We start from the raw sequence: 12,417 nt of genomic DNA, 5'->3' as shown, positions 1-12,417 counted from the left end.
AGATAAAAAGGCATCCAGACGTGACTGAGGATGGTAAAACTCTCAAACTCAAGCAACAAACACATTTATCTATATTCCAGCAAGATGCGAGTAGAAATAGATCTGGATACTGCAAGTTTTGTACGTATTGTGTTAAATGTGTATTAGGGCACGGTCACTTTTTAACTTTTAACCAGCACCGGGAGAAGGTGTGCTCATACCAGGAATACACACACTCAAAAGCCGCCTCGTATAACTGACCGCTTGCCTCTAGCATCCAGTTATCATCTGTGTCAGTAGCTGCAAGGCGTGCATGTTTACAGGCAGGTGATACACAGACTCCATATACACAGCGATCAGTTTGTTATGTGCTCTGGTGAAGGGGAAGCACTTGATCAGCTTATCAAGCAACCAAAACAGACAGTGCTCATTTTCATGTTGTTGTAGGTGATTAGTGGAGACCTGCTCTAGTTGTTTGATAAACTGATGAAGTGCACATTGGGAACTGATTAAACTCTGTGTATTCAAAATACCTAAACTGGACTAAACCATGTAATACCAGCCAGACTTTTCTTGTAGATTAGTCACGGAAAATGGGAACCTTGCAAGTTTTCCTTTTATATCGAGCAACAAAAGAGTTTTAGCATGACCTGTTTGAGTTTATTTGGCTTACTTGACATCATGCATCCTTCACTATTGTGACTATTACACACTTGCACATTGCAATGTCGACGCTTAAACGATATATCATGTAGGCTTACTTGCCGTGATGTAATAATCATACCACAGTGAGGAGTGTAGCTGCTCAAAAACACTCCAAAACATTCAGGTCTGTGCTGCAGCTGCTTTTACACAGTACATTGAACCCACTGTGGTATTTGAGACGTCCACCTTGCACGTTACTCAGCCGGAGAATGCAGCCTATATGCCGAGTCGAGTGTGTAAGCATTAGCACTTGCCAAAACTGCACTTTTTACCCTAGTTTCACCTCGATAAAACCCACAGCACTGTAATTCTACACTCAGCCGAGGGATGCTGCACGTGAACAGTGCTCAATCATTCCCCCCAGCTCTCTCATCTCATCTTTTTTTCTGTACCCCAGCTTGAGGAAAACAACACTTTCAGGGCACAGTAAATCTCGCTTGACCCAGCCCAGTTGGGGGAGATCTCGTAATACACACTAATCCTACTCAGTATCCAAGGAGGGTTGAATCAAGGGCAAATGGACTTGGTTGTAGATACTTGAATAGAAAACTATTGAAATGAAATGAATACTATTGAAGTATCTACAACTAAATCCACTTGTCCTCAATCCAGCCCTCCTTGGAAAACCATAACCTGGATGACTGAGAATCTTCACAGACATCTTACTAAGCATTTTGGGATGAACACCCTCAGAGCGGTACGAGGTAGGAGGGAAGTATGAGAGGACGGCCAGGAAAATTGCAGACTATAAAAACCACCTACGGTTTAACCTGAGATGCCAACAACACAGATTCATATTCAGGCATCTACAACCAAGTCCAACTGCCCTTGATTCAACCCTCCTTGGATAACCATGACCTGGATGACTGGGAATCTTCACAGAAATCCTTCTCAGAGCGTGCATTTCTTTCTGTGTGTGTGTGCGTGTGTACTGAGGTAGCAGTAAAGGAGATGCTGCGAGGTAAAACTGCTGACCTGGGCTGACTCCCACTGTGTGTGTGTTTCTGTTGGCCTGAAAAACAGAAGAGCACAACAGGAGCTCCGGCACTCACTGGACCAACGAGATCTGCAGATCCCTCACATGCACAAATTATGAATAATTGTAGCAGAAAAAAATTAAAACAACAACTAATTTAACTTAAGTATTTTTTCAGATTAGCTGCACATAAAGAAAGAAGTTCATGTGCAAAATGGCAATCTTTTTCCCAATTTTTTGTGTTGATTGTTTTCCAATATTTAAGTCTCTGTCTGTAGTAAGAGTTGCTTTATACAAGGCTTGTGATTTCTGACCTGCACTGTTATGGTCCACTCTGCTGTCACAAGGAGACAACTCTCACTTTGAAGCCTCTTCAACACCACAGGGCAGAAAAAGCATCAAAAACGAACCGAGAGAAATACAGCCACAACATATCATTGGCTATTAAAGTCCAACTGAAATCAGATGTAATCATCTCTGTTCACAGTTTAAATACTTTAACATTTTTGTAATTATTAGCATGAAGAAAAGAGGTTGTGGCAGAGCAACAGAAATGCTCCTTTTTGTCTGAGTGTGGCTGGAGGGGTGTGCCATGTTTGATTGACATTAGCTGACAGGCTACCGGCGTTACACCCTACAGAGTGGAGACAAAGTAAATAAACTGCTGCAGCTATGAGTCATGAACAGAGTGTGAGTCCCTACAAGGGATTTTGAAGCACAATAACCAAACCAGCATCTAAATGATGATCTTTCTGCACCTGGTAATCCCTGACTTTTTATGCCATTTAGCACTGGGCGGTAGCATGGAATAGGTTTATCAGAGCGTTTCAGCTGGAAACAGCTGCATTTTGGGGTTTATGAGAGCTGCTGAGATTACCCATCCATACAGCTGCAGAGTTGGGTGTCAATTCCCTGTGATTTCAGCACTATGAGTTACTTGTTTTACATTACACAATCCACATCCAATCGGTAATCCTAAACACTGATTAATGCATGTGTTACTACGAAAGAAGGGATAAAGCGGGGGGGGGCACTTAACATTCCTAAGGGCAAATGCACAGCACATCTGTTTGCGCCTCACAATAATTTAAAAAAGGCAGATGTATGCAAGTATGCATATCGGAGTGTGTGTGTAGGTGTGCTTGAAAATTCATATTTGTATTCACATGCAGGCAGGTGTTGGTATGTACGTTGATGACAGTGACAGCCGTGCCTTGCAGCAAATTTCCCCATACCGACACGCAGCACACACACACACACACACACACACACACACACACACACACACACACACACACACACACACACACACACACACACACACACACACACACACACACACACACACACACACACACACACACACACACACACACACACACACACACGCCATTAACCTAACTCCCACTCTAATGCCCTGTGACATCTCCCTTGTCTTGGAAAGCTGATTCTGACGATGCACCGTCAGAGCGAGCAGCATGAAGTAACCCCACACTCTCCGTCTTGACCTGGGGGGATAACTGAGGACAGCTAAATTCATATTAAGCTGTCACTTCGCTCACATGTAAAAACAAATGACTGCACTTCCTGTGAGCGCTTTGTTTTCACTAGAGTCAAGAATTATGTTGAACCAGAACCAACTCCCTCCTTAAAATACGTTTTTATCCCACTATTGATATCATAAAAACGACCAGGATCTAAAAATCCTCATTGATTTTATTCTATCCTTTTATATTAATTAAACCGCATTGCTCCTAAAATGTATCTTTTAGTAGTTTCTGTACATCTTGCACTTTCACACCACTTGCATGCTGTCAGTTGAGCTTTTAATCATTTTTAAATATCATGTTGCCACCTGAAAGCCAAAAAGACTCAACAGGCTAACATCTGGATTCAAAGCCTGAGTGCACGTTAAACACTAGATGATGACTAGCTAGCACAAGATAAAATACATAAGGAATCCATCTGAAATCATTGCAGAGACTGATAAGAGTACTATTTTTAATCTACCAATATTTAATCTGAAGCCTTTGTCATCACAAAGAGCTCAAAAGAAAGGAAAGGTAACTATTATGTAGCGCTGGGCGAACACAGTAATCTCACAAAGCCAAGATACACAGTTTTCTGCAGTAACCTATCATTACTGATAAACACTGTTAGACAAATGGAGATCAAGCAAAGAAGAAAACAGCAAATGGGCTTTAATGGTAACGTTGCACAAACAGCTTCCCTTTATAGCTGTCTGTCATCTGTTGCTATAAAGCTAAAACTACAAAAGACTTAAAACAAGAGCTGCATAATGTTCTACAAGTCCTCTGCATTAGTATGCATCCTTTGACAGCAAGTTGTTTTAAAACATAGTCACATAACCTACAGTACCAGGAGAAAGCGGAGATCTAAAGTGCAAAGGAGGAAAATTCTTGACTTACAGCATTCGTGCAAATGAGTCAAAACTTTCTACATATCATGTAGCATAGTGGTACGGAGACGAGAGAAGATAAAGACTACACAAACAGTCTCAGAATGTAAATTCCAGTGAATATGTATGCAGTTGCAGGAATTTAAGGCTTAATGTCAAATTCAGTCATATCTGGCACAAGAAGGTAAACAACGTCAGGAATGAAAGACAGCAGATAAGCACTAAACCAACATCTGGAGAAGTATTTGTTGAATTTCACGTATGCTTGTAGTCATCTTCGTTCTGCAGGGTCGACTGAAGTCCTGAAGTGTTGAAGTGCAATCTATTTTATTTATTAAAAGACAAATTCTGGGGGGAAAAAATCCCCATGACCAAAAAGTGAGAAACTAACTGTGTTTTCCTAACCCCACACAACCTGTTCTTACCGTCTATGTTTTCATCTCCTTTCAGCTGAATTTTATTAATTGAAGCACTTGAGTGACAGGGCTTGTCAGGATCTCAACACGTACATGCAGCTGTTGGCTGGTTTACAAAAAGACCAAAACCACTTGCAAATGATATCCTCCATCAAGAGTTTTTTTTAAAAACTCTCTCTGCATACTTCAGGCCTCGGGGGAAAAGTTTTCCTGCGACTGACAGTCATTAGAAAACAGTGTTCTTTGCTTTAGTATTTTTCACATGGGGGGGAATGACACAGCACTGTCTTGGTGTTTGATATCAGATGATACTGAACGATGAACTTGCCTAGACAACCACCTGAGAGTGGGATGGAGAAGTGTGTTTTTCTTAAGGCGCCTTTGTCACATTGCGTAAGACGACTATAATAAAATCTTGGTCACAGTCCTCATCAGACTGCACGATATCAATGTGAGGCTTTCAGATTATGTGGTTGAATGTGTGGTTGAATGTGTGGTGAATCGTAGCACTATGATGCAAATAGCAAGAAAAGCATATGAAAGCAGAGACATGTCTTCAGCTTGCATCATTCTTCTGCTCATATGTTTTGGAAATGCAGCAAAGTCACACAAATGTCTTTTTTGTTTCACCACCCTCATTTTCTTTGTTTATGTGTGTGAGTGTGTGCTATAAGGAGAACAAGTACGTTTTCCACATAAACTTTATTGAAAAACTGTACTCACGAAACGTCATGCTAACCACTGTATTCTGTGTCACTTCATGTCGTATTCTGATTGGTGTATTTGTACATGTGGGTCATAGCAGCAGTCACACTGTGAGAAGTTGGTCTTAAATTTCCGACACTGGCTTCAGGCTGTTTCGTCTCTTTCTCACATGTTTAAGCCAGTGGAGCCTTGACTCTTGAAACCAACGGCTCATGTCAGGGGTCAAGTTTAAATTCAATACTCTTTACATTAAAAGGGACAGAACATTAACTCCAGTAGAGGTCAATACTCTTTCTTGTCACTGACGCACTGAATGTCAAATCAATGACAAACTATTTGGATGAAGTATTCTTAGAAACAACGCTGGCAGAAGATGAAAAACTACTAGCATATTCTACATAACAAAATGTCTGCAGCAACCATGTTTCCTCCTATTCTGCTTGTCTACTTTAATGAATGAAACGCAACAGGGAAATGAAGATGATGAAGTATTTCTATGAGGTAATGTTGGCATCTGTTCCTCCCCGCCTCTTGTCTCTGCAGTAGCACCGCAGCTCTTTGGCATCAATCACCAACAGGCAGATACGCAATCTTACTGTGCAAACAATTAAAGGCTGCTCCTCTGCACTCACAACCACTCAGTCGTGTTGCTGTGTTGAGGATTAACCCAATATGCTTACACATTAACCCCGGTGACACACCAATGAATGGCATTCCTGAGAACTGTTTGCTAAAGCGAGGCCAATAAAACACAAGAGTGGAGCTACTTGTTGCAAAGATTGTTGTCTTGATAGTTAACTTTGAACTTGGCTTCCAAGCTGCTATTTTAAACTTGACACTGATGCTAAAAAAAGGGCAGTATTTTTATTTTATTGCTTAGAGATAAACTGAAATAAATGAGTTAGCATGATATTAAGAATCTAAAATCAGCTGTGGAAGAGTGGCCATGAACTCAAGATTTACATTAATAAAATTTTCAGATTGTTTTGCTAGTAAATAATTAACATTAATCTGGTTATGTGTTTTTCATCCCTTGCGGTCAGAGGAATGCCCCTCGGACTTCACCCGGATGAAGAAACACCTGAGAATATATATGTATTTCTCTGAGCACTGCCATGTTCCTTTTGTAACCAAATCGAGTGTAAACAGCTGTTGGTTAGGTGTCGTGACAGTGAGTAATGCAACCCCTTATAAAATACAACAACCTTCTTGACAATATGCAACCGGTATTTGCCTTCCTGACTGGCAGCATTGTCCGTAGAGTTGAAGGGTGTTACGCAACCTTCAAGAATCCAGTTGATGTGGAAAACAAATGAGAAAACAATGTGCGGTTGTGAACTTGTCAAAGACTCTTGACTGGTGCTTGTGCTTTTAAGTGACAAGTCCCTGAAGAAGGAAAGGAATATGAGTGGAATGTCTTGAGAGAAACGAAAACAACGCGTTTTCTTCGCAGACTTTGGCTGGGCCTCTACAACGTCTACCTTAAAAAGGAGTCTTTCCAGTATGCAGAAGGGAAAAAAAAGTTGGTTGTAATCACAAAAACAAGAATCTACAACTGTAACCGATGACAGGCCACTGGTTGCCTGCAGAGAGGGAGGGAGAGAGCGAGCTCCTCTGTGCACTGCATAATCCCCACACAGCTGTACCAAAAGTGCAATAAACCTCTGTATGGGGCAGACACAACTCAGGGCCAACCATAGACAGACAGTTGTGGATAAGCAGTGTTGTGTAACTAATTTTACAAGCCACACAGAACCTCACATTCACAGCAAGTCATGCTGAATATGGTAGCTGGAATCCATTTAAAAAAGGCAAACTTTAGAAACTATGAAAAACTCCACTCTGAACACACCAGTCTAAACTGAATATAAACAGACGTTATAGCCGAATTAACTAAAAAACAATGTGAATCAGGCAAGGAGGCAAGTCTCAAGTCAAGACTGAAGGCATATTTCCATGTCGATTATCTCGAAACTCAAACTGATGGCTCAACAGACAACATCTGGACTGATGAGGTCTGGAGCACAAAGTTACTAAGAGCTTTTTAAGAAGGTGCAGCAACTAATGTTTCAACTGATTTGAAACATGTTTTCTGATGAAGTCAAACCTCTTTGTAAGTCAAGTGCAAATATGTTTCCAAGTTTCAAGTCAAGTTTCAACTAAGTCAGGGGTCACAGCAGTGAAGTTTCCAGTGTACAGGTCCATTATCAGCTGAGCTCATTCACTAAGATTTTGCAATTCGGTGTGTAAAGTTTGCCTGAAACCTAGGATGTTAGCATTTTTGCTTACCTCTAGTACAGGCCCTGCCCCCAAGATGATCTGCTCCACTCCACTGGCAAAACCTTTCTGGCTGAGAGCAGTCAGATGATGAATGAGAAAGTTTGTGCTTTGCGTTTTCCCAGAGCCACTCTCCCCAGATATAACAATGCACTGATTTCTCTGTCTCTGCAGCATGGCGTGGTAAGCAACATCCGCCACTGCGTAAATATGTGGCTCCAAGCCTCCCAGTGTATGATTATCATACATCTTCACATACTTGGGATTGTATATGGGCAGGAACTTGAAGGGGTTGATGACGATGAGGATGCTTCCAACGTAGGTGTAGATCTTTTCGTTGCGGAAGCGTGAGCGCAGGTTGTCCAGCAGCGAGCGCTCGTTGAGTTCCGGTAGGTGGCACAGATCTGCGTGGTCGCCCTGAGGTTCAGGCTGCGGCAGCAGTCCACGATCCATCATGCGTCTGCGCTCCTCTGTGACCTGTAGCCACATCTGGAGGCTGCCACCGTAGTGAATGGAACCATCCAGGTTCTTCTGCCGCAGGAGGAAGCGGTAATCCTCGCCGCCAGACAGGGGGCGGTGCTCCAGTGCCACACGAGGCCAGAGCATCATCCTCTGCACGGGGCAGTCGCTGGGGTTCAGAATCCATTCTTCTCCACCGAACTCCTTCACCTCAGCCAGAACGTAACACCTGGTGCGGTCCAGCTGCAGGCGGTCGATGACACGTTCGATGGCCTCAGCGGCGGTGGTGGATTTGCGAGCACTGATCGGGCAGTAGATGGTGCCCTCAGCCAGAGCGCCTGGGTAGATGCGGACAGTGAACTCTGAGTTTTCAAAGCGCTGCCGCCGACCGAGGGTGCCCATGCCACCGACGCCACCAGCGCCATCACGAGCACTCATGGCGGAGCAGGAGTTCCCATTAGCAGCGGCCCGGCACTGGCACGTCCTTCACTGGGCTGGTGAGGCCACCGATTCAAGACATTACCACTGAAAAAAGAGGAGAAAAAGAAGGATCAATACACTGCAGACTTTTCATCTGTGTAATAGTAAAGTACTTTCTTTACGCTGCACAATAAACTAAAAATCAAAAAGCAGCAGCAGGATTCTCACTGTATTTGAGCCAAAACAGCAAAGAAACCGAACGTCTACCCGCTATTCAATTAATCTAAGACTAGACATTTCTACACAACTCTCTGCAATCTGCCAGATTACGAAATCTGTCCGATTATGACACAAGGATCTCATGGGCTATTATGTAATCTGCTAAAGGGCCAAATTATTTTGCTGGAGCCCACTATGCACACTCATAAAGGATAAAGGATAAGTCATCGGGATCTACAGGATTACCATTAACACACATACACACTCCGGAGCACACACATAAGCTCCCCCAAACGCCAAGACCAGCAGCTGCCATCGTCTTTACTGAATACACAATCACGCCATTCACAAGTTCCCTCTTTAATACACAGCAGAGAGACATCATGGGGCGAGTGCCGGACACGGAGAACAGAGAGAGACACAGAGAAGAGTTTAATGACTGAGCTTGTGTCAAAAACTCTGCCGCTCTTTAATTTATTCACAATACCAAAAAAACACTGATGAAACTACTATTCATTTTACATGCAAGTGAGTAAATGAAACTATTTGTGTCACATTTGATATCTTGAATGCTGCTGATGCAAAAATATAAAAAGCCTTATTTTAGTGATTTAAATTCTAGATTCAACTGGTCAATAGCAGCTAACCCTAGAGTCAATAAATGTGACCATTTCCTAAGAATTAAAGTCACTAGTTTTTACAAAGGTTATATCTTAAAAGCAAAACCCATTATTTATTCTATTTTATACTTTCTCAAACCATTTATAGGTCATATATTTCTAAATGTTCCCTTTGTCTTCCCTCTCTCTCATCAGACTTCATTTGATTTGTTTCAGGGTTTTTTTTTAGTATGTTTATTATAAATCTTGAACTTAAAACTGGACACACTGCAAAGGTGTTTATAAAGGAAAACAGAAACTGTAAATGTAAAATAGTATCATAATGAATGTTGAAGATAAAGTAAAAAAAATGAACTCAAAAGCCAAACCCATCTCAGATAGTGTTACACTCTTGAGCATCACGATGTAATATGATCATACCAGGAGTTATTTTATGAAGTGCTGTAATTTGACTTAATCTTGTACCCGCTTTCCCTCAACCTGTCTCATTGACTTCTACTTCAGATCCCTGATGATTTTGAACTTTAAAAAGAAAAGACTTTTTAAAAGACCGGAGAATGGGCTTTAACTTGTTGCTATCAGCTGCAGCATCTTCAAACAGGTAGAGAGAGGAATACTTAAGTTGCACCTATTAATCAAATATGTTGTGGCATTTCGTTCTGGGGCCCGTTTCGCCAGATTTGCAACATGACATCATTTCTTTATAAAATTGACATATTAAAGAAAAACCCCAAAGGAACGCCAGATGTACGGGAAGACAGTTATTTGCAAGTGACAATCATTTGTGTGGGGATGCTGGTACAGCAGTGTTTCGCAAATCACTTCTGTGAAACGGACCCCTGGTCGAAAAAGCTAATATTAGTGCAGAAATGTGTATCTTAGCCTATTCTAATCGAAATGTGACATGTGCCAACTGAAAAAACGCAGCTATCAAAATCATTGTAACTGTTCATACAATATTACATCATGCCAGGTATGAATAAGTATATACATGTAGGTATAAAGGGAGGAATGTAACAGGAAACAAAAAAAGGCCAAAATTCAAGTACACAACGTTTCAAAAGTGAAAAAGTCCTTTTACATCTCTTTATATTATTGAAACCAAGAGAGGACTGCAGCTTTGTCCTGGTCAGTTTATTTTACTGAATGAGTAGGTGTGTAATATTTCAGACACGCACCGTTACTTAACCCACAGCCAAGACGTGTCGTGTACATCAACATCATTAAATATATGCTTGTGAGACCAGCTAAAACCTTCACTTTATAGATTCAAGTAGAAATTTGATGTGAAAAATGAAAAAAGGGGGGAAAACCTATTAAAACCTTTAAGTATTTTGTTATTTTCTTTTTAATATTATTATTATTTGGGGCTGCAAATAATGATTATTTTATTATTGATTAGTATGTAAATTAGTTGTTTGGTCAGAAAGACATTAAGTTTACAATCACAGATAACTAAATAAACAATAAATATTCAAAGAAATAAAAATATTCTTCGAGAAGCTGGAAACAAATAATTGTTTTTAGAGACATCAATACAATTTACTTCTCACTCTTACTTATAATTTACTTATCATAAAGTTTCATCACAAACTTTTCTTAGAATCAGAAAACATATATTAGATCATACTCTGCATCCACTTTAAAACTGGATGACCACAGCAGAAACTTAATGAAAACAGGAAATGGAACAGGGACACGTGTAGTCGGTGTGCAGTGTAGAGAACACACCACTCCTCTGGGAACTGATAAAAATGCTGCACCCCTGTCTGGTCATTTCCTGTCACCCCATATCCAAGCCTGTCATGACATGTGTCACCTCAGCAGCTTTGATATGTGCCATACAAACACATGCACACAGGACCTCTCCCCTTTCCAAACACACACACACACACGCCCATACAAAAGACAGGCAAACACACAGCACCTCCTCTGACCTCACACATACAGCACTCAATCTATCTCCACGCAGCTGAATCCATACAAACATGGTCTGTGGCAAGTATTAACTGACTGATGAATGTATGCGTTTCCCTGCCTGTGTGTGTGTGTGTGTGTGTGTGTGTGTGTGTGTGTGTGTGTGTGTGTGTGTGTGTGTGCGTGTGCGTGTGTGTGTGTGTGTGTGCGTGTGTGTGTGCGTGTGTGTGTGTTGTGAGCCCTGATCGAGGGCCTGGCGCCTGGAACAGATGGTCAGCTCACTGCTTAAAGGATGGGAGGATTTAGGGTTGTGGCAGTGCCGGACAGCACATGGCCATGCTGGCTGCCTCTCTGTTTACCATCACATGAGGACAATCAACTAATGGACATCTCCTCCATGAAATCACCAGCGCTCTTACTAATCACAGCACATCTCCCATTTAACAAAATTGAAAATGCTTTTCATTTTAATTTCATTCTAATGGGACATAGGTTACCTATGGAGATACCCTTGTAGGGAGTCGATAGACATTAGACAGCATAAAGCGACATTATTAATGTAAGCTAAATCAGTAAAGTTGTGCTCAATCGAATTCTTAACAGTGATTAATTGATTAACATCCCTATTTGGACAGTTGTAGGGTCTTGTTCTATTGTGTGCAACATATATATAGACAACATTATTTTAGATAACATACTGTATACTATTCATTATTCATAAACTGTTCTTTAAGAGCACAGTACTTGAGTGCGAGGATAGAAAATATAAAGACTGCCTGATTGTAAAGGTTAAAAGTGACTTTCAAAAAGTAAGAAAAATCTCAATTGTTGCACTTCTTTAGATAAATAAAATATTGTGTGCACAAACACACGTACAAACAGTCACATTGTGCATATACAGCCGCTCTGCTGCTGAGAGTGTCCTTAGAGTGAAAAGCAACAGAGTGAACAAAGAAGGGAGCATGTTTGACGCATGATGTCAGCCCACCTAAAATGCGTGTGTGTGTGTGTGTGTGTGTGTGTGTGTGTGTGTGTGTGTGTGTGTGTGTGTGTGTGTGTGTGTGTGTGTGTGTGTGTGTGTGTGTGTGTGTGTGCAAATGTACAAAAATATTTTTAAAAAAGGTTTAATGGAGATGAGCCTGAGGTTTGTGCTTTTGGAGAGAGCGACGAGGCAGACGGAGCTCAGCTGGAGGAAAACCTGCAGTGGCCTCTTCTTGTTTCTGTTCTCCCCAAACGACTCGACCAGAAACAGATCTGGTTACATCACCTGAATGGTCAGAGATTACAGTAGGAACCGCAGTCAAG

At 41.4% G+C, this 12,417-nt stretch overlaps 1 protein-coding gene across 1 annotated transcript in view; it reads right to left on the bottom strand.

Moving 5' to 3' along the window:
* myo9aa (myosin IXAa) overlaps positions 1-8,374 on the bottom strand; it is an 83,242-nt gene extending 74,868 nt beyond the window's left edge. Inside the window, exon 1 of the mRNA XM_062425154.1 lies at positions 7,490-8,374. Within this exon, the coding sequence (XP_062281138.1) occupies positions 7,490-8,374 (885 nt within the window). The remainder of the gene's footprint in view (positions 1-7,489) is intronic.
* Between the last annotated feature and the right edge of the window lie 4,043 nt (positions 8,375-12,417).

This window comes from Scomber scombrus, chromosome 1 (assembly GCF_963691925.1).
Source record: "Scomber scombrus chromosome 1, fScoSco1.1, whole genome shotgun sequence".
Taxonomy (NCBI): Eukaryota; Metazoa; Chordata; class Actinopteri; order Scombriformes; family Scombridae; genus Scomber; species Scomber scombrus.
Note: the sequence above shows the minus strand (reverse complement) of the source record. Positions and strands in the feature narration are given on the sequence as shown.